This window comes from Neopsephotus bourkii, unplaced genomic scaffold, assembly GCF_033783945.1.
Source record: "Neopsephotus bourkii isolate Nb327-2 ecotype Australia unplaced genomic scaffold, CSIRO-AGI_Nbou_v1 NB_207, whole genome shotgun sequence".
Taxonomy (NCBI): Eukaryota; Metazoa; Chordata; class Aves; order Psittaciformes; family Psittacidae; genus Neopsephotus; species Neopsephotus bourkii.
This window is the reverse complement of record NW_026900719.1, coordinates 776,723-800,551: the sequence shown is the minus strand read 5'-3', so window position 1 is coordinate 800,551 and position 23,829 is coordinate 776,723. Positions and strand designations below refer to the sequence as shown.

The 23,829-nt window shown below is 38.2% G+C and overlaps 1 protein-coding gene across 2 annotated transcripts in view; it reads left to right on the top strand.

The window, feature by feature from the left end:
• The window catches only part of MOCOS (molybdenum cofactor sulfurase), a 215,646-nt gene that overhangs the window by 69,044 nt on the left and 122,773 nt on the right, over window positions 1–23,829 (top strand). For both annotated transcript variants that reach the window (XM_061344302.1, XM_061344304.1), the window contains exon 4: window positions 18,567–19,208. In XM_061344302.1, coding sequence (XP_061200286.1) covers window positions 18,567–19,208 — 642 coding nt within the window. The remainder of the gene's footprint in view (window positions 1–18,566; window positions 19,209–23,829) is intronic.

Genomic DNA, 23,829 nt, shown 5'->3' with positions numbered 1-23,829 from the left:
TGTGAGTACATTGTAATGCTTCCGTTTTTCTGACCTCAATTTCTGAGCATCAGTTACCTTCTGCAAAAGCACAAGGGGGAAAAAGAGATCGAAGGGAGGAAAAAACCATCCAAATTGTTGCACTCCTGATTGTTCAGTCATTGCTCAATATATAAGGTAAAAATGCTTACTGAGTTATTGTACAAAATAAATATTTTTAGCACCTGTGTATCATGACTTCCTTCTCTTAGATGGATGGCCTTACAGAGCTAAATGAGCTCCATCTGCCTGTGTTTGAAGTTAGAGTTGTCCTTCTCCTAGGACAGTTGCCCGAAGGCTATTGAGCCCATCCTGACCATGGACACACTTTGTCTGACCCTTCAGTTGAGACCTGTCTGGCATGGGAGACCCTACCAGAGGCATATGCCACCACCAGCATAGCTCCCAACCTCACAAGGGCACGCAAGCTCTTTCCCCACAACAAGGAGGTCTTCCCAAATCTTTATTCGCGGAGTCAAGCCATGATGATGACTGTGACTTAAACCTCTGTTTTTCATTCAGAGTGAAATAAGTACTTCTATTGATCATAAAGGAATACAGCTTTGTGGCAGATGCTTATTTTTTAATTCCTTTGTAATATTGCTGAGCAATATTGAAGAATAACAGTAAGCTTAATGATCATGAGAACAAGAAGGACAATAAAGCCACAAACAATATCTGTGTGTCCATGTGAAGTCTTATGCACTGAATGAAATAGCACAGGAGTGTAAGTTTTTACTTTCTCTTAAATCAACAGTCAATTAACTTTGTCTGGGGAGCACGTAGAGCTGTTCCTTTGCATACTTGTGTTTTTCAAGGCTGTGCTATAAACCTGGATGATATAAACCTGCAGGACATGAAAGCTTTCCTGGGAATCAGAAGGTGACCAGAACCATCCCCAAGTTCTTTGGGGAATTTAGTTTGCACTGTGTGCATACAGCATCTGTCACAGTGCCATCCTCTGGGTGAGCTGAGCTTCTTGTGTATTCAAAGAATGAAAATAATTAAAACAGTGACTACGTGTGTCTGTACTACCAATTCATGGCAACAGGAAGTGAGACTTTGGGAGGCAGTTTTGGAGGTGGCTCTTTATGAACTCAGTCCTTATGTGTTAAACTACATGTGTCAGATGAAGGATTAAGGCAATGGAAACAGTTACCATTTTCAAAAAGCTTGCAATAAGAAGTAAATTAATATAAAAATATGTTTTATATAATATTTTATATTAATATAACAAATTATAAAAATAGTATTATCAGTTGGTAAATGTCATTATTTAAAAAAAAAATTAACTTCAAATGTTGTATTTAAAGAAATGCATAGGCACAGAGATCTTGGGAGATACCTGCACTGCAAATTAAAGGAATTTTATAAACAAAGTAGCTTTTTTTATCTAGAAGCTCTCTATCTGTATTTCTTAGAATCCTGCACAACAGGACTTTCATGCAAAGAAAGAAACAAAAAAAAAGCCATGCCAAAAGCCATTACAAGTCTGCTCAATGTCTCCCTCCTCACTGTCAGCCTGCTGGCAGTAAAAGAAGTGACAGTCAACTTTCATTTTGCTGCTTGACCTGTGGCTAAAAAAAAAATAATCAGTATGGCTCAACATTGAATACATAAATATTGAATCGCCCATGAAATTGTTATGAGATTTAAGACATTTGACTAATTTGGGGGCTTTGAGGAAGTATGAGGAGAAGCTTACTGTGTCAGTTCAAGAACTTTTTTACACATATATGTAATTGTAAAAACCTGAAAATAATGGATAAGCATCGGGAGTTAAAGACATGCTTAAATACTCTCCTAAACTGAGGCTTAAGCACCCAATAAATCTGCAGTGATCTTGTAGTACAGATATGTCATGTCAATACTCCCTTACTAACTTTAGTGAAGTGTTATGGGTACATCTGCTGCTTCGAGTGAAAAATAGATGGGATTTGAAGTGATAACTGTTGCTGCAGGGGTTTTCTGTAATAGCTGCCAAATGGGAGGGAGGAGGGGAAGACAGCAGCAGAGGAAAGAGTAACCTTCCTGTTTCAAGAAAAGAAACAAATCAATCAGTAGTTCTGTGCAGAGCATTGGAGAACCTGGACAGTATCTGTCAGATTAAAACTGACACACTGCAGCAGAATCTGCTTTATAACCAACCATTGTGGGTGTTCTGCCTTCAGAGAGGCATTCAGAGCTCTGTATGAAGTCCTTTACATGGTAAAAAGGTGGGACATCAGCAGTAGTGCAACCCTGCATAAATTTGCAGCAGTACCTCAGTATTAAGTATAAACAGAGCTTTATATCTTTCATATTCTTTTGTTAAGCTCTTGTGTCTGGATTACTACAAGCAATGTGACACTTTGATATAAGTGGACCTCTAACCAAAGTGTACAGCAGATACACCAAAAACAGTGGTGGTTGTTTCAGAGAGAATAAGTGGCTTAGAGGTATACATAGCCTCCATAGTAAGCAAATGTTTCCCAGCTCATCATAGCATGCAAAAACACCCTATTAACCTCAGGAGGACTCTGGGAATTTCAATACCCTGGAACAGGGACATTCAGTAAATTAATCCTACTGCTTCTGGTTTCTGCTGAGGGGGAGCTGCTTTATTGTAAAGATAACTCCTTTGGTTTTGGCTAATGGAAATGGAAAGATTAACAAAAATACTGTCGGTTCTTTTAGAACAGAAACATTTGGCACGCAAGTGGGGCTTTTAGGTTCCTGCCTCCAACCGTAGGAAACTAACCAGAATGCACTGAAGTCTCAGCAATCTTTCTATAGGGCCAGTAGTCTAAACAATATTGTTAGACAGGTGAATGACGCACTGAGTACTGATTCCCAGTTCTGATTCTTTGCTGGTGAGCCTGATAGCAGCTTTCTAGGAAGCCACAGGGATTGAACACCCAGAAGTAAATTAGCCAAAGTTACTCTAAGCCACACAGATTTGTAACAATACATGCAGTGTCAAACATACTGTGATGAGCACTCTCTCAGTGGTCAACATCTGCGCATCTTGAATGAAAGACTGATTGATGGCTGCCTAATCTCAACAAAGCAAGGTGTTGCCTTATAGTTTGGACTAAGTAAAAATGTTTGCTTTCTTGAAGGTTTTGTGCAACAGGCTGTCACAATACCTTTATTTTTATACTGCTATGAAAATATTTTTATGCAAGGGAATGGCAGAGTTTCAATAGGCAGGGTGATACAAGAATTAAACTGCAAGTCTGAAAATATATATGCAACTCTTGCCCTTTTAAAAACCTTGTTTAAAAATCATGCATAATCAGAAAGAACCCAATAGACCTATCATGTGAATAAGCAGTAGCAATATAAAATATCTTGTACCTATCACGTTTAATTGTCTTTGAATCACAAATGAAGTACATTTGGAAAGAGCTCTTCTACTTTTTTATAGTGGACCACTTACTGTGTCAGTCTTCTTCTGCTAATACTCATAGGTAACTTACTTTCATAGCATCTCTTGACAATTCATGCATCTACCTTTGTTTTAGGCGCATGCAGTGTTGAGCCAGACGGTCTAGACAGATGATAAAGAAGCATGAAATGATACACCAGAGCACTTATCTCCTGCTGTCCTGTCACACTGAACAAACACTTAATGAAATCTGAAATTGTAATAGCTAAAAATATATACTGCAGTAAAATGGGTTTTCACACATCCATCTGGGATTTAATTGTCTTTTAAATATGGCTTCTGCAAAAAAAATTCCCTTTTTGACTGTTTCTGGGCAAATTCCTAATGAACTGGTGGCAGTGAGCTGGAGAAAGGACACATTTATTTATTCTGTTAGGAATTCCATATCTGTGATTCTGGAAATTGCTCATAAAAAATAGACTGCTCTTCAGTGTAGTTTGTTATTCACCAAATAATTTCTGCTGGCATCCTTGTTGGATGGAGTGCTTGCCAACAATTCATTTTTAGATCTTGCAATTAAAAATTTGAACCCTTTGATGACACACAGGGCGTGTTAAGCTTCTGTCTTTGCCTTTAAGAACATAGCCCTTAGAATCAGATTTCTAGTGTACAATTACAAGTTCAATATTTACTTTCCCAGAACATTCTCTAATCATTCATACTCACTGTACATTTGCTCGGATGTTTGCAGAAAACAATGTACAAAGGGCAGAGACATAAGTAAAATGAGTGTCTTCAGAATTCTAAATAAATATTCATCAAATATATTCTGCACTTTTCATTCTGGTCCTTGTGATATTAGAATTTGCCAAAGCTAATATCAAAGCATCAGAGTTGTGACAAATCTTCAGAAACCGTGTTGAAATCATGATAAGTAGAGTTAAAAAGTACATAGAGCAGAAAAGTCAGTAGATTTTATCTGAAAAACCTTTGTAAAGTAAACATCTTGAAATGCTGCTGTCCTGCTTTGTGGGCATGAAATCGGACTTCATCCTGCTGGAATTTTAGGTCAGGGCTGTGGAGAACAGCTTTGGTAGATCTCTAAATCTCTGATCAGATCAAGCTACTCACATCCCATCTGATTTATATTTGAGATCACTTTCACAACAGTTAGCCTATTGTAATGCAACACAGAGGCTACTGCAATTTCTAGGTTTTGTGGAATATGTTTTTTTCAGCCATTAGTAAAGCTTTCCAATTTTGATGATTTTGTAGAATGCTTAAATTCACTGATACAAAAAAAGTTATAGGTTAAATCCATGTTTACCATTACATTTATTCACTCAATTGTTTTTTTTTTTCCGAAAGGGCTTAATCACTGTACAAAGTAATGCATGAACATACCCAGTGTTTTGTTTTAGCTTGAATACACTTTCAGGACTTTTGAATCCCAGCAGCAATAAATTCTAGACCATATTTTTCCCATAAAGTTAATCAAAGGTAGAGAGCTTCCCTTCATGAAACTGTGAATATGTAACAACACGTGCTTCTACACATGCATACACTGATAGGAATTGCAACAGTGATGTCACAACTATTCTGTTGCAATGGACACAAATTTTCCAGTAAAACCAAGAATAATTAAGCCCTCCCCTCAACAACAACAAAATTTAAGAAATCTTGTAATGAGGAAAAATTTATTTCATGGTTTTTTTGGTGCATGATCATGGACCGACTGTATTATGAAGTTAGCCAAGTCTGAATTTGGTAGTTTCTGTTGTATGTATGTGTAATCAAGAAGGAGAAGGTTTTTGCTTTCCTAGCTTGACACATTTAAGTTTCAACTGAAGTACTGAAAGGCTACAATATAGATTTCAGTTGCCAGATGCAACATGTTCCCTTTTATTTTGTTTCCCTAAGGTACTTGATAACTGGAATCAGAAAGAATGCTGTAAATGTTCTTAACTGCTGATCATCCCACTTAAAATAACCATTCAAAGAAGTAAACCATGATGAGGTTTTTCCATATTAGCTTTTTTTCTGGTTTTATTCTGTAAAAATTCTTGAGCTTAAAAAGCCAACTTTACCACTGTTCTGAAGGTGTGATCTGTGGGTCTCTTCTCACAAGGTGTTACACGTTTTGTCTCAGCTGAGCAGGTTATGTTATCCGGTACATGGCCATATCCTATGCATTTGAGTAGTCCTCTGCTCACTTTGAGAATCTTTCCCTGACTTGTTTGGTTGGTTGGTTTTGGTTTTGGTCGTTGTTTTTTTGTTTGTTTGTTTGTTGGGGGTTTTGTTTGTTTGTTTGTTTGTTTGTTTGTGTTTTTGTGTTTTTTTTTTCCTGGGGCTTTCCTATGCAGGGTGTCATACTTGAAAAGTCAGAAACAGGTTCAAAAGTATTGTTCCTCACCTGGTGCAATAGGCTCTAGTGAGGTTACATTGGTACCCAGCAGTGTTGAATTTGCTATTCAGAATGCTTCCCAGAATTGATGGGTTATAGGTCTCTACTCCCATACAGAGCAACTATCTCACATCTCGATTTCCTGACCTCCTGGGTCAGGTGTGTTTCTTGCAGGAGAAAGACAGGAGAAAAAGAGAAATCCAGGGCATCCATGTTTTCTGTCTCAGGTTTTCTGCCTAGTAGCTCTATACAATGAAGATGCAATGTAAAAGGATTATAGGAAATGATGGTTGTTAGTATACTCTTTAGTTACTTTTGATTTCATGAGGGTTTCTGCTGCCAGGAAGCACAAATTGCAAAAAGGAAAGGTTACTTAACATGCATCCTCTGGGGTGAACTTTCTAATCAATAGCATCCTTACTTTATATCAGAATTAACTAATGGGACACTTTAAACAACATTACTTGCATTCAGTTTATAATTTCTGTGTCCATTTCTCTAAGCTCTCTCTCACATATGCAGTGGCTGAGTTTGATTAATATTTTCTGTTCAATTAGTAAAGCATTGTCATTTATACGGAGGTTTCGTGTTGCTCTGGGTTTTAAGTTGCCTCTAAGCTGCTTTTCTTGTGCAATTCTAAAAATGCCACTGGTGTTCTCCTTAAAATGTTTTTATTGCTCCTTGTTCCCTAATGTGTTTGTTGTAGATTGCAACCAGGTTCTGTTTTAAGTCAAGCCAAGAGTATCCGTCAACAGTCATTTATGCCTTGTTGTATCCATCATGTATAGAACAATTTCTCCCTCAACTGCCAAGATCACTGGAAGCACAGTTGTCAGGATTTAAAATGAATGAAGAGTGACTTGACAGGCAGAAATTGTATTTCCCATATGAGCAAACATCCATTCATAGTTTCTGGGAAATCTTGGGTCTGTTTTAGCCAAAATGTGAATGTGGCTCAATGTAAACAGAGTGCAGCAAGGACACACTGACACTGAGAATCCTTTGGTCAGCTCAACAAATAACCACAAAAGACTTTTTCTCTTGAGTATTTCTGCAGTTATGGTCACTGGGGTAGTTTTACTAACAGTCATGGTATCATGTTATTTCTAACTCATGAGTTAGTGCATGAGGTAGTGCACTGTTTTACCAAAGTGTGAGGGTCTGGCAGGTTTCAGGAGCAAAATATGCCAAGGGTTACTGGATCTGCTGTTCTTGTTGTTCTCACTGCACTGCATACTGATAGGAGTGTTTTGTTTTTTTTTTTTTTGTAGTTTTGTGTAAAGTGCTTCAGTGTTCTTTCTAGAAAGCAAAATGAGAGCTACACTGCTGAAGTGGGCCATCACACCTTATGAAAAGCAAATAAACTGTGGCCAGCAGTCTTCCAGACTTCTCTTTCATGGGTTTTCTCCAGAGCAAGTGGAGGTGCAAACTGCTTTTGAGGATTTGTCTAATTTGCCTGGGATGCCTATGCCATGTAAAGTAAAATGCTGTTGAAATGCATTAATGGGTTTATGTAAGCCTCTGTATTTTGGAAGCAGACTGAGATGATTGAGGATTAACATCTCCATCTAAAGCCATTTCCAGACAAAAGCATTGTACTTGAAAAGCAACCCTTGATGAAATAAGGCTTATTTTTGTGTTTGTCGTAGTCCCTGTCACCATAGTAACTGAGGCACAAATTAACAAAATAACCTAATTCCCATTTAAACACCTGAGTACCTCTGAAATTCTGGGCTTAAGTGTTTCCCAAGTAAATGTAGTCACTTTACAGGTCATTTATGAGTTGCAAGAACTGATCCCTTCTTTGTCTTCTTTTTTCTTTTTTTTGCCCCCCATGAGCAAGAAAGTTGTGGGTAGGGGTGTGCTGATATTTTGTAGTCAGGCCATCATTCATACTGTGGAAATATATTGAAGAGGTTGATCAAAAAGGTTATGCTGTAAATGGGCAATTTCTGAGCTTCTGGACATGTGAATCAGAGTCCTTCATCACTGCCTTGGGTCAGTTTTATGTAGATGGCTACTTTAGACATGAAAGTGTTTTGTCTTTGTCTCCTTTCACCCTACTTTTTGCAATTTTTTTCCAGAGGAACAGGTTAATACAAAGAGTCAGCAGTAAATATGTGATCACTGATATAGTTATCTTTATTTGCAGTTGCTATGTGTCAAGATTAGGTTCAAGGCTTTGTTTCAGAGCAGGAATTGGAGTAAGAACCATCAGAGGGCTCTCAACACTGGGAACATGTCTGCTGAGTGGTGCATCCTACCAATGATGCAGGCAGCTATACTCCTCAAAGGCTATATAGGCTCTAATGTATCCATTGTTTAACATAAATAACAGTGATTGAGTCTTGATGTCTGAGACATATTGTCCTGGGTTTGGCCAACACATGTGAGTCTTTAAACTTGAGAAAGAGGGTAGAAGAAAGTTGCTAGCCATCTGGGAGTGTTTGGAACAGGGACACCTTGTCACAACTGCTTTGATTTGATCCCCAGCACAGCACAGGAACGGACTTGATAAGAGCCAGCATAGAGAAGCCCCCAGTACACAGGAGCTGCACAGGCTTAAGTACACAAGTGCTCTCCTACTGCTTCTCAAACTGACTTTAGTCCTGGGCAATACCACTCCAAAGGAAAAATGTGAAGACTAAATAAGTAATGGAAGAGTTAGTAAGTAATAAGTATATGAATGTGCTTGACTCCAGCACCACAGAATAAGCTTAACTGTTGCTGGATAGTATAAGAAAAGTGGGGCTATGCTTTAGAAGCTACGCTTAGTTACTTGTTTGTTATAATGCAGAATACCAGGCAACATGCAAATAAGCCAAACTTAGTTTAGATGGCAAATCCATTTTGTAAATGGGTCATAGACGGTTAATAGTTGTCAAAAGTCCATTCTCTGGCGCTAGCAGGGAAAAGAGATAGACTAGGGTCACAGTGTCTGGACTACATGACATACTGCTTTAGGGAAAAAAATTGCTGCAGTTTTTTAACTGGTTGCAAAAACACTGCCAAAAAGCCCCACTCCACCACAGCTGGAGAGATTACATAAATACACAGTTTAAAGGCCAAAGTTGATTTAGAAACAAATTTATGTAATGAAAAGTTAAAGAACCAGGAATGATGGTATGTTATTAAAAAAAAAAAAAAGTATCTCTTATGAAGTTTTTTTTAACACCTTAAAGAATATGTGATTTTTTATCTGAGGTTACTTGAAAGGTAAATCTTGAGAGTATGGAACAATTGGAACAACTAAGTGTTTTTTTGTTTCCTTTTCATTTATTTTAATTTTTTTCTGAAACAGCCTTTACAACTTTATGCTTGTTATACTTCTGGAAAATAGCCAACTGTCATGCTCTGCTTTCCAAGAATCAGAAAACAAAGTGAAGTAACTGCTGACCAGTTACCAGCAAATATCCCTATGGTAGGTTGGCAGGCCTCATGCCAGTAGTGCTTGTTGGCATTAGCAGACTTTATTAGACACTGTAGCATTGAAGAACTAATCTCTCAGAATTTGTATAAAGGTTAGAGATTAGGACTCACTGAGTAAGACCGGGCAGAGGGATGATGGTGTTCCAAAGGTACTGAAGCTGGGATAAGCTTCAGTAGATACTAATATAATTCTTATTTATTAAGCTGGATAAAAATAGCTGTGTATGATGCACAAGGCATTTAGATGCCTTTGACACTCAATGGAAGGAATTAGACATGTCCAGAATGAGACATCTCAGCCTGAGGTAGACTTCTGTGTTAGGTCAGATGACCTGTTTGATGTAGAGCATGTGGCTTTTGAGTGTCGCTAAAGGGTGATGTTCTCTGTTGTCCACAGTGTAGCTGTCTTGATGTGAGGTATATGGGAATGATTCGTGTCAGCAACTTAGGAGTTCTTATCATTGTTGTACTTTGGGAGGAATCAAAAATCCTTGAAATCATTGTATCGTGTAGAATGTATAAGAATCATCAGATTATGATAGATGTTCCTGTCAATACAATGATGAAAGAAAAGAAGAAGCAAAGGAATAATCCTTCCTAATCAAATGCTTTGTTACTTTAAGGGGTACTTTGTTTAACTACTTGAATGCCTTAAGGGGGTTAGGTAATCAAGAGATACCTTCTATTACAGGATGAGGTGAAACTTGTGTATTGAATAAGTAACTATATAAGAAATGTAATTTAGGGGGCTAAGATGGTGGTCAGCTTGTGACAGACATCCCCCCTTAATGTATTGCCAAGGAATTCAATAACTTTTTAGGAAGTTTCTTCACCGAAAGATAAGACCCCGGCAACAGGAGGAGAACAATGAAAAGGAACCACGTCGATATTTGGGTGAAGGAGATGACAGGATTGGTTGAAACCCAAGACCGAGGAGTATAAAAGACTGTACCCCAGAAATCTTGGTATGTGTCTTGCGTGGAGCGGAGACTCCCCGGCGCACCCAGTGCTGCTTGCTTATTGCCCCTTGATATTAATCAATTCTAATAAAATTTTAATTATATCAGATCATGGCCAAGATGGAATTTTTATAGCATTGAGGTGATATGAATCTGTATACACCCCCCTGTAATTTGCTCACATAGCTTGTGAATAGGGTATTGCACTTACTACTGGTAGAAATTATACCTCTGGCTGGTAGTGTGCCATCTTGAGTGCTCACTGTTGAAGTCAGTGCATTCTTTGTTTCTGCTAAATAAGAAACTTGTAGTCTGTGATAGGTAAGAGGAGTTTGGAAAGGGAAAATGCAGTGACCTTAGGTTTTTGGTCTATCATATGAAGAAAATACTGTGATGAAAACATCCCATGCTGAAGTTGCCTAGACAGCAGCTGAGGCAATATGCTAGTTTATGTATAAAATCTTCCTATGTTTGGTTTTGATTTTGCTTCCTTGTGGTAACTGCTAAGATCTGCTGCAAAAATTGCTTTGAATTCTAATACAAGAATTATTTACAGACTGATTCAGATTAATTTGCAGTTTTCTGTTTGGCAGTTAACTTGTGCAAATACTGCTCTGGAATGGTTAGTTCATGAGCTGTTTGCTGTTCATATGTAGTCCTCCTTAAACAGTTGTCTAAAATATGGTTTATTTTTTTCATTTCCTTCCTGGTTGACTTGAATAGCAGGTGGTGAAATTTTATTTGAAGGACCTATGCTATAAATTTGCAGAGTCATTTCTATCCTAATTAATGAAAATACCAGGATTCACAACTGTTTCACAAATATTTGGCAGTTGTTCAAGCACTGGAGTAAATGGATCTGGCTGGTCTTACTCACAAAAAAATATCCACAAAGTGGTTTTAAAACCATGTAGCTATTGATTATCCCTCTCTACACAGAAAAATAACTATTTAATTTCAAAGGAAACAGTTACCCAGGGGGTTTTGCCACATCTAGAAAGTTATAGGAGTTATAGGCTCTGTCAGCGAGAGGAGTTATATTTGTGTGTTAGAACAAACTGTACCAACAAGTAGCCTGCAGTGTCAGATTTTATGGTTTTCATGATTCCTTCCGACCATTTCATTCCTCTGGTTATATGTGGTGCCATAATAACACCCTGAATTTTAGTTTGCTCTGTCAGTATGCCTGCTGTGACACTGAATGTTTCCTGGATATGTGTTTTGTAATGAGGATCAACACCTTTTGGTCAGGATGTGTGCTTTTTATAGGCTTTGTTCATCAAAGCATCTTTTCCTGAAAGAAGACATTTTGTAGCCATTAAAGAGTTTCTGCTCTTCTAAAGATGTTGTGCAAAGGAAACTCAAGGCATTCTGCTGTGCTGCCAGCTTTGCAGAGCTGGAGAAGGGATTTATTTGGTGAAGATCAACTATGGCCCTTTGTAAGTAAACGGGTATTTCCAGTTTGTCTCCAGTGAATTGGGCAATGCCTAGCAGAATAAATGTAATGTATTATAATGCTTCAATTCAGATGGCTGAGCATGAATGCCTAAAGCAAGTAACGTTTTCAAATAGAAAGGGAGAAATTTTTCCATCACGTACCCATGCCAAGTAGATCTTAAGAGGTGCATTCCAGCTAATCATTTATTTCAGGGAGCTGATTTCAGTGTTGCCATAAGCAGTGGTTGTGTAAATGAGTGAGATCCTAATCACTCTGATGCAAGCAGAAATGGGAAGAAGATGGGTTCAGAATGTGTGCCTTTTGAGTAAAATGGTCAGAAAATAAGTATATGTGGATATAATAAATGACGATAAATAGAGCAGTGGGTACCTATCTCATAGTTAGCATGTGCTCTGAAAGATTTAAATTTGTGTCTTGTCAGTATGAGAAAGAAAACTGAAATAGAAAAGGAGATTGAATAAACTTTGGGAGAAAACTATAAATTATTATTTATCCCAGTGCTCTTTCTTATGCAGCTATTAATCCATGGGCAAATCTTTCAATTTGATGGACCTCTGTTGGGTTAGATACAAGGGTTGAAGAGATGATGTAGCATAGAATTCTGTTGAAAATTTTTCTTTAAGAGAAAAACCCCAAACCTTTATAAAGGTTTTTTTTTTCATTAAATTAATGCTTTGCTGGAAGAGGACAGACTTGATAGATTTATTTTTTTCCCCTGCTTAAATACATTTGATCCTTAAAAATATTCATAGATTTCAGTTTGCTTTTGTTTGAATTGGCAATTGAAAATGAGAATTTAACTTGGTGCTGTGACATACTGATTGAATAGACCTTGTCTTTACAAAACAAGATATAAGATATTTCCTACCCAGAAGGCTTGTCTTTTTAGTGTGTTAAACCAGAGCACTCCCCTTATGGATGTAGCTGTAACTAGTTAAGCTAAGCTGTCACTTCTGTCAGTGAGAGAAGTTAAGGAAAATTGGTTTGTATGTTAAGCAGTATGTGCTTCTTTACAGTACCATTCTGTGTTGGCTTGAATGAGGATACCCACATCTTCTGTTCTTTTTTCTGCATATGTACAGAGAGAAAACATGTTCAGAAGAGCTACTGCTGCACATTAAGTTAAGCCTGAAAGCCGGATTCAGGTCCTGGTGTCTGTATCAACCACAGCAGTTTACAAGACCTTAAGATCCCTCACCAAAATTGATGGAAGTTTTAAAATTTACTGCATTGATAGGTGGACCTGACTCCTAATTAATAAGTGAGGGAGGTTAAAATGCTCTTACCCAGAAATGTAAATGCAGCCACTGTATATATTCCTCTCTTGTACTTGTGTGTGGAAAGAATTAAAACACCAGTTATGAAAAGTGTTAGCCTCTAACTTAAAAACAGACAAAAAAAGCAAACAAAACCTAGATCAAAATCAAACATTTTGATTGACTCAGAAGTCCTTTTTTTATTATTATTCATTCAAAACCTATTCCTTAAACAATGTAACATCTTTTCATAGTTTCTGTAGAGCAGAAAACAGTGTGATGAAATTCTTGGGGCCCAGGCTAAACATGTCTAAGTCCAAACTGGATTTGTGCTCCTGAGTAACACGACAATGGAAAAAATTATAATAAATAATTTTTATATATAAACATGCAATTGAAAAGTAGCCTTTACAAAGTGCTACCTAAACTTGTACTGTTAAATGGATAAGTATGCTTCTCTCTTCAAATCTGAATCTCTTGTTACAATGGCAGTACTTAAACATTTAAAAGGAATCTTTTTTTTAGCTAGATGGGCTACTGGCTAGAAAATCACTGTAGTTATGAAAGTTCATATACAATCTAAATAAAAACGTGAATACAAATATAAAACATGAAAATCAGAAACTCCTTGGCCATATTTTGATCTTGCCAACTAAAAATAGAAATGTTTGCATCGGTTGGAAATGAAAGTGTGAAAGGACCCAAACCTACCAATAGAATTTCTTGTTCAGCTTTTGTAGGTGTTTGCAAAATGGTGATTTTGAAGAAAGTGGGGAAACTGATATAAAGCATATTTTAGAAGTATTTAAAGCTTAGAATCCTGGAAGAAAAGCCATATAAATCAACTGAATTTTAGGTGGCTGTAATGGAAATCGTATAACATGGACATCTGTACATTCGTGGGAGCACTACTACTGATCTGCTACTGAGAACCACAAATGAAGAGCTAGTATCAAGGCGAAACATGGGGTTTCTTGCATGAAGTGACAGCAGCCGGACAGCAGCTTTAGAGAACACCCCTTTCATCTAACTTCAGGTGACACTGTGTACCTAAGGTAGCTGAACAAATCAGTCGCCTTTACCTTCCACGGAGCTGCCAGCAGCAATGTGAAGTTATCTAGTTACTAATTCAGGCTGTTGAGTTAGATGAGTTAGATAATAGGACTACACCCTCAAGATGTACAGCTTGATTATACGTAGGTTTAAATATAAAGCCCACTATTAAATATGTGTGCATAAGCATATAAAATGAGACAGGAGGCTTGGTTGAGATGTAATTGGTTTCCGCTAGCAAAGTTTACCTTTGTTTTGGCTCAGCTGCAGTCATGAAGACACAAAACTTGCCTGGCAACATTTTAAAAGGATCAAACACTTGCTAACAAGGAGGTCCCAGGATACAAGCAAAGAGAGGCCTCAGGATACAAGTGTGCCCAGGGAAGCATGGTCGAGTGGGGGCATTTTCAGTGGCTTCTCCCTGGACAGGCTTCTTGGCTATGCATTATTGACCTCCTTGTGTTGTGATGTAGGTGCTCCTGGGGAGCACTTGAGGAGGGGGAGAAGTGGCCAGTCATGGCCGGTCTTCGACATATTGCAATGATGGAGCATGCAGCTTCCTTCCCCTCCTTGCCAATCTGAATGCAAGGAACTGGGTCGAGTTTCTCAGCCTTTGTGCTGACTTCTCCGTGATGGCACATATCAGTATGTTTAATGAAACAATTATTTTTTCAGTCTTTCGTTCCAAAGAATCCTTTGAAAAGTGGAAATCTGTAATACTATAAAATACCTTTGCTGTTCGCAGCTGTGAGCTATAATAGATCAAACTATCAGTATTTCATTGCAAGTCTTTAGTCCTGCTGCCAAGAACAACCTTATATATGGCTATAAATCTTACAGGAGTGCAATAAAGGCGAACTGCATTTCACTGTAATAGGGTATGTGTTACACACAGACAGAGAGCATTAGGAGCTGTGTGTAATAGCCAGTGCTTCCCAGTATTCATGTCAAAACAGAGGATGTAGTACTATAGGCTGCAGAAGTCATTGAGACGTATTGCAGGTTTCTAGCTCTGAGTACTCTGATTTTATCATAACACTGCTGCTCTGTTTCAGGAGTTTGTGGTATTCATTTTATAAACCTTATTCTGAGGTGCTTGTAGCTCTTCTGCTCTGCACTTCAGAAGTCATTCTGGAGAAGGAAATTTTGTTACCTCTGTTACTATTGCCTTATTTGTTTATTTTCCTTTTTTTAACATTAGAAATAGTTCAATCCAAATGTAAGTATGACTTTGAAAATTCTAACTCTTTTTCAAGTACTGGAGTCATAGCAATTTTATGAAGCATTTAGAGACCCAAAATGCAAATAGGTACCTAATGAAATTCACAAAGGAGCCTGCTTCTTATTGAAGGTAGTTTGAAATGTAACTTCATTGTTTCTCTGACTTTGGGAGCTTAAATGTCTTTTACCAAAAAAAATGGTTCTAATTCATTTGGGCACTTCTGAAAATCTTATCCTAAAGCTTTATTTTTTTCATGTGAAAATTAATATCTGGTACTGAACTGAATAGATAAATATATCAGTGTCATGGTTTTTATTTCAGAATATTTCAGCTGCTTCCGAATTTGCATGATTTAAAACTAAATACATTTGAAATACTCTCAGTGTGCATGAGGTTTGTTCTCTCACTATTTGTGAGCTTAGAGAAACCATGATAATAGTTTTTATTTTATAAAGTTGGGAAAATGTTTGAAAAAGTACTCACTGGTTCTGGTATTCATGGCTGGGCAACAGCATCCCATTATTAAATCCTGATCCACCATTCCTGCATTCCAGCTATTGTAATTTTATGGTGTCTTTTGGTCAAATTAAGTGCTGTGGTAAGAGAGTACAATTCCAATGGAGAACTGCAGATTGTTATTACTGAGCAAAATTTGGCATTTTGCCTAGATGTGTCTCAGCTCCCACTCAGCTTGCGGTGAGTAGGGTAAAGAAAGCGTAGACCAGAAGAGGAGCAGACTTGATAAGAGTCTTCAGAGTGCTTTTTACTGCTGCTCTTGTCAGCTTGCTTGTATGAAAAGATGTTAAGTATTAAGAATTTGCTCCTGTCACCTACGTTATTACCTCAAAAGGTATTCCTAGTGTGCTTATACATGTGAATACATAGCTTGGCCTAGTGCTTACAAAAGTTGAATACTTAATTGTTGATTTTTCTTGGAATTGCACATTGTTGTAATTTGTGTTTATATCAGTGTAATGATTCCAAAACCTATCCAATATGACTGTAGTGCATACAAAAATAAGCCACATCAGAGGATAATGCATACAAAATTATGTCCATAGCCACAAAGACCCATCCCCCTTATTAATCTACTTTCCACAATTCCTCTCCCCTAGAAACAAGAATCTAATGCTCTCCTATTCTCTCCTTGAAGAAGTTAGGACTCTTGCTTGCCTTGCTTTCCACCTTTTCTGTATCTAGGTGGATGCAAGAAAAGGAGAATAAAGGCAGAAAGCTGTAAGAACTGAAATTCATGGCATGGCTCTGACTAGTAACCCTTCACTTCAGCAGAGGCTGCTGTCTGGATTCAGTGTTTCCGATTTCTTCAGTCAGGTGCCCTGTAGGGCAAAAGTGTGCTTCAGGCTGCAGTATGGGGGGTGGTGGGAAAGGCTATACAGCTTATGGCAGGGGAAGGGGGAGTATGTGATTCAGCAACCAGACAGAGCAGGTCAACATGATGAATGAGGCAGGCCGACAGTTCAATACAAGATACAAAAACTTCCCCATCTTGTCCCCATCTTCCTTCCTAACATGGTTTCTAAAGTCTAATATAGAAGTTTGGTTTCTCTGAGCACAGCCTTTCAGAATTATGTCTGGAGGTGTTAATGTTTGCAGCAGATCTATTCCAGAAAGATCCTTATAAATGCTTTCAAGTGGTTTCTCAGAACGTTTAAAGCTTTAAACCATGACCTGCTGATGTCTTTCTTAAAGGCTGAAATTCTTTCTTCATTTCCAGAAGACATAAAATGCGTACCAATTGCACCAGATTTAAAAAAAATTAAGTTCTGAAGAAACTCACGATTCATTCGAGCCTATGAATCAATCTGTTGTGCTCTGTACTTCCCAGTACAATAAGACTTTCCCTCAACTGAGAAAAATATTAACAGTATCATTTCAGTGGGCCTTTACAGGGTGGTTTTTAGTCCTAATATCACAGTCACTGCACTTTTCCAATGTTTAATCTTTTGCTGCTGCACCCCACACACCCAGCTTTACCACCCTTTGCCTGTAGCATTTGTGTTTCCGGCTAGATACATCAAATTTCCAGGCATTCCTCTCATGCTTCCTTATGGCTCAGGAAATTTTAGCTTGCATTTGTCACGTAGCCTTTTGTATAACCTACATTTAAATTCAACTGTGTCTTCAGTTTCTGCCTGCTCCAGTAAGGGAACCTCCTGTTACATAAAACATGAAATCTTTTAATGGTACACATTGGGAACCAGAGTTCATAGACTCTCCAAATGCTCGTCTGCACCTTGGAATTAGGCAGATCAGAGTGTCAGCTGCTTGGAGAGCACTGATACATTATGTTGCTCACAGAAGCACCATGCAGCCGGAGAGATGTACTGAGAAACCCTGTTACCACTTACCTTCCTTTAAAACCACACAGCATAGCTAAGCAGTAACATTCATGCCCCAGTTCAATTTTGTTTGCCCTGCCCCACATATTGAAGCTGGTGTCTCTCAGTTGGTTGTAACATTTCCTGTTAATATTAGTAAGAGTTTTCTAAAAATTCAGAGGAAGTTCATAGGGTGGAAAAGGGAAGAAAGCTAACTGAATTAAAGCTGTTCCTTAGGCTCTGAGAAGACTCATCTTGCAGGCTGCAAAAACTGTAATTGATGCACAAGCTAGCATTGGCACAAAAAAGTGTTTTAGATGGGGTTCACAAAAAGTAGTTTAAAGCCAACAAGGTGCTGTCCAGGCATCAATGAGTGTGTAACATAGACTGGCTAGCTTAAGTTTTCATAGTCTGGCATATTGGAAGACATTAAGTTGCTACTGGTTTAAGTGATCTTTGCAGACTAGAGATTACAGCCTTATGTGCATCAGACACATAGGAAGCATACGTTGCTTTTGCTGTCTTCTGTTTCTATTGTTAATATAAGCAATGAGCAAAGCTTTGTGCTAAGGTTTTCCCACTGAATCCTGGGGCCCTTGATTGGGATGCCCAGTATTTAAGTAGATTATTTTGTTTTAACTGAAATATCCTTTGTCTGCCCCAAATCGTTTGTAAACTAAAACCCCTAATAGCTTGTAAATAAAACTAGGTTCTGTCAAGGATAATGTAATTTTAATCATAGGCAGGTTTGATTCTGATCCCACTGAGGGACCAGACTGGCCAGTCTATTCAGAGCCAGGCAGAAATGGCTTCTAGCTTTAAAAACACAACCTTGTTCACTGCTGCACTGGAAAGAGTCTGTTGTGGGCAAAATGATTTGAGCTACACTTGGTGAAGTTTATTGTGCTATTTGCAAAACCTGTCTACTTCTACTCATATCAGGTGTCAGAGTAGAGGAATATAAGCTGGAGGGAAATATACATATATGCCACACAGCAATAAAATAGAAAAATCAGAAAATAACTGGTTGTTTGTTTGTTTCTTTTCAATTTTTCAGAATATTACAACACTTTCACACTACTCCTGAAGATTACACCATCATTTTCACATCTGGATGCACAACTGCACTTAAACTGGTAGCAGAAGCATTCCCTTGGGTACCTGAAGGCACAAAGCAGCCCAGCAGTCGATTTTGTTACCTAACTGACAGCCACACATCTGTGGTCGGTATTAGGGGGATAACTGGCTCAATGAATGTCTCATTTGTTCCAATAAAACCAAAAGAAATCTTGTTACTGGAAAAGAACAAGTTGTCAGCTGAAGAACAAAACTGCACGACGCCTCATCTTTTCTCTTATCCAGCTCAGAGCAATTTTTCTGGTACCAAATATCCCCTTTCATGGATACAGGATATAAAATCTGGAAAACTCTGCCCCATCAAAATACCAGGAAAGTGGTTTGTTCTGCTAGATGCAGCTTCGTATGTGAGCAGTTCTCCGTTAGACCTGGGAGTTCACCAAGCTGACTTTATCCCCATCTCATTCTATAAAATCTTTGGATTCCCAACTGGTTTAGGAGCACTATTGGTAAACAACCGGATTGCCCCCCTCTTGCGGAAAACTTACTTCGGAGGTGGAACTGCAGCTGCCTACCTTGCAGGAGAAGATTTTTATTTTCCAAGGAAATCTATAGCTGAAAGGTAAGGTTTTGTTTAACAAAAGGGAGGAGTGGGTTTGCTAATAATGTTTGTCAGATAGGCATCTTAGGGTTGGTGCATGCACTGGGCTGTGACAGCTGTACTTCCTTATTGGGACAGTTGCATAGATGTGCCACATCTAACTGTTTTCTTTTAGTATTAATTTTTCCTATCAAAAGAACATAATCTGAAATATCTACCTTCCTTCCCCCATCTAGTCAAAACTAGTAAAAATATAAGGCTTCAGTCAGTGACTTAAAGGTCAGTACATGCATTTTTAAATTTATATTTAAGGTACCTCAGTGGAACTCTGATTTGGTTTTGAAGCTCTGCACCTGGAGCAGCCAGGCCAAGGTTGATCACACAGTATAATGACCCTCAGTGAAATTGGAAAGTAAGGTCCATGTATTTCACTGGAAAGATGGCATGCTTTACTCTCAAGAGAAGCTATCAGAAGAACGTGCATTAAGATAAATAACCTAAGACAAACACTTGTGGCTCTCTTATTAACCTGACTGAGGTTCTGGAGAAGCTGTGAAGCACTCCTACAGGAAATAGAGGACACCTAAAGGAGGTTAAGCATACACACATAAGGAAATGCAGGGCAATTGATATTTTTTCTCCTAGTCCCTTAACACATTGGAATGCCACTCTTAGTGGCACAAAGGAAATGCTTAAGATAGGCCCTTAATATTTAATTACAGTACTTGGGAAAGGCTAGAGGTAAAAAGGGGAATTGATTAAAAAAAAGCCATTCATGCCTTGCATTTGTTTATGGATGTATATTCAGCAGCACGATATTCTACATCTCCCAGGATGAAAATGTCTGACCTTTCACTGTACATGTAGCAATGCATAATGATGCTTCCTGTGTGTGCACCTCCTCTAGGTGTGAGTTTTAAGTGTTGGTGTGGGGTTTTGATTCTGGACTTGTAAACACAGAGGCGGGCCACATTAACATGGCTCTTTTACCACATGAGGCCATACATTATTTCTGAAACAGAAATTGCTACAGTTAATCTTTCAATTTAGAAATAAAAACATCAGGGAAACATTTGCATTATGACCTCCGTTTCTGGTTCTTCAAACTAAAAAGGCTTTGAAGTGCAGCATTCACTGAAAGCCAGGATGAAAGGACATAAAAATCATGAGATCTTAGAGTGCTCTTGCATAACCTTCTAACCAAGGAGAAAACCTGCTTTAATTTGACCTGGGCAGGATCTAATTTCTCAGTGGCTTTTCTAGAGATAATTGACACATGACCCTTGAGATTACATAGCAGATAAAAATATCTGAAACACAGCTTAAGTCTCAATTCTGGTTTAATAGTTGTTGTTTTTTTTTAAGTAAGAGGGGAAGTGTATGTGGGAACCTGGCAGGGAGCTCTACCTGTGGTGTCTTTCTCAGGAGTTTTCAGAGGTTGATACCTTTCAGGTATCTAAGGTACCCACTGCTTTCAAGGGCTTTTTTTATTGGATCAGGAGGGCCTGATTCAACTGTTTTATACTAGAGTCATAAAAAAGTGATTTGTCTAATTTAATTTCTCAGTCAAGCTCAGTACAGACTGTCTAATCTTGGTATGAAGGAACCTAACTAAAATAGTCGAATCTGACAGCTGGATACCAAGGTGTGGGACGCGAGTTCTTGTTACACACCAAAGTATCAGGCAGACAGCTTGAGTCATTGTACATACATATATATTTACAGTTGTGCTCATCTTTTTTTATTTGTAAACCTAATATTTAAAAGTTCATGTTTAGAGTATTATTGATGCTCTCGGTAATCTCAGTGAACTGTGGATACTTAAATCCTACCTGGAGATGCTTCAAGTTTACAAAGATAGATTAGGAATGAGGATAACCACTTTCTTGAGAAAACAAAAGCAACAGCTTTGAAATTTTCCATCAATATCCTCCAAACTATGTCATCCAATTTTTTTTTTTTTCTCTAATGTTGCGGGTTTTTTCTTTTTTATGCTTTAAAGTGTTTTCCTGAGAATAAAATACAGAGAGAGAGCCATTAGGAACAAAACTACTACACCTGAAATGCCAGACCACCATGGTCAGAGCTAATATGATTACCTTATCTGTGGGCCATGTTTCCATTTCTTTGGTAGTGACTGAAACCTGGGTCATTATTTCTCATATAAGTAGTAACTCTACCTAAAGCCAGGTTTTATCCCTGACAAATTGCAGTAAGGAGCCTCTATCCTTAGATATATCCAAACCCAACTGGAGAAGGTCCTGAGGAACCTGCTTCAGCTGGATATGCTTTGAGCATGAGATTGGACTTGAGATCCCTAGGGGTCCTTTACAGCCTCTGGGCTTCTGTTGTTGATTCTTTGTACCTCTGCCAAACCCCATCTGCATTCTCTCTTTAGGCATGTCTTTGTGATTTCAAAAGTTTGGTTTCTTAAAACATTTAAAAAAAAAAAAAAACAGCTTGTTTTCAGTGCTGGATTAAGACTGGGATTCAATACACTGGCACATGTCGTTTCATGTGGTTATTCATAAGCAAATGTGAACTCTAACAAATGCTATTGGAAAAGTGAATTAGAATATGTGTATCTGAATACCCTTAGCAGAAGTTATTCTGCATCTATGCATAATCAAAGTGCAGTGCACTAAAGGAATTAGATTTTTCTAAGTCAAGTTGAAACTTGAGTGGTGATGTGTAATGAAAGGGCGTTTCATCTTTCCTTCCTAAGACTGTCAATATGGTTACCTTTTGTCTTAATAGATATAGCTTTTCTTAGTGTTTCTTCTATTTTATTTTGTTGTTCTTGCTATATAAATTATTCTACCATGTTTTCTTTTGCATCCCTTTAATACCCTTAAATCACTTCCACATTTTCCCATTTCATAGCAGTAGCCAGTCTTCCTATATCAACTTTTAAAATCATGTTTCTTGTATTTTCATCCTTGTATCAAACAGCTTGACAAATTATTATTATCATTCACAAATCTAGCCTCATTTCCTATCTTTTTTTTCTGCACAGCATGAGATAATAAAATAATATGATTATGTATAGCAAGAATTCAGCGATAAAATATTCATCATCTGCCCTATTTTTCTTTTGTATCTGCGAGTGCTATTCAGAATCTGATCATCCTGGAATTTACGACTAAGGGAAAAGAGGCTGTTGTGTTATCTGTAAATTGAATATCTGCATCTTAGTCTACTGGTGTGAAATATCTAGTGCATTAACTGTTGTGTGTTTTTCATTTCCAAACGCATTTTCAAAAGCTTTGGAAATCCAGATGGCATGACTTTGTCCCTGATGAATTTTAGTAGCTGCTGCTTGAATGATTTGACAGCCCCAAAGCAGCACCCACACTTTTATAGTCTGTGATGGATTTACTTAAACAAAGCAGGTTTCTTTATTCTTGATGCTGTAGCTTTTTATTTTTGAAGTGATTCCATGGCTGATACTTTTGACCTGCAGATGAAAGATTAGATCCCTGAAGTTCTGCAGGAAATGTCCTTAAGGCCCACACATGTACTATAGTGCAGAACTATGCTAGATTTCCCCAGGAAATTCTGCGCATGCCTGTGCAGGTATATGTATAGGAACATGGTCTGGATCCTCAGTTACTTGCTGACTTTGTGGTGCTGATGGGAAGGGAAGGAAGGAGTGAAAAATGGGCACAGAAAGATAAGGATGAGAGCTTTCGCTAGGAACCCAAGATCTGGAGCTGGCAACAAAATCCTGAGGCAGTGTAGAGGATGTGGTGCATGGAAAATCCCTTAGCAAAAAGCTGTTGTTCAGCTTGAAGTTGTCTCTTCAGCATTACTGCATCTTTCTGTCAACATAGAGAGAAACAATACAGTGACAGGTGCTGGTTTGTTCCACAGGAGCTATTCATATTGCTGAGAAACCACTTAAGGACTGGACCGTGTTTAGAAGAGCACAATACTTTTGCACATGCTCACCTTGTAGTCCAGTGTATGCGCATTCACTACACATTCAAGGGTTCTGTCCATCTGCCCATGATTCCTTTAAAGTGGTAAGTGGGCTAAAGTATCACCCTGTTGACTAGTACGTTTTGTTCAAGCATTTTGTTATGCTGCTTCCATGTGTTATGTTATGCTGCTAAACATGATGTTTTGAGATCTCCAAGCAGTACCACTTACTGGGAAATATCTAAATCTGTAAAATTCCTGTAAAACCAGTTTTGAGACAGCCTTTATTCTCGAAATTTTGTTTGAGCAGCTGGTGTTGAATTTTTTTTTTAGCTACACAGCTGGAGAAGATTGGTGGTTAAGGTCTTGCAGGTTATACAAAACCCCAGTTCAGTGTTACCTGCAGAGGTTCAGACAGACACCTCCTGGAGTACAAAATCAGCTGTAACTACCAGGTTCTTCCAGCACAGATTTTGGGGAAAAAAAGAGAATAAGCTTCCGTTCAACTCCTGAACTGCTTGCTCCCATGTTTTACAGAGTCCAGAGCCGTAGAAGAAGGTGTCACCTGATTCAGCTCTTCATTATATCCCAGGGAGAAGTTATTTGAGTTATGTTTTCATCCTTAGTTGCACACTTGGGAAACCCCAATCTGAAGTGAGTCATATGTAGGGCTTAAGAGTTGTAAATGCCAGGAATGAGCCCAAAAGAGGGGTGTCATATC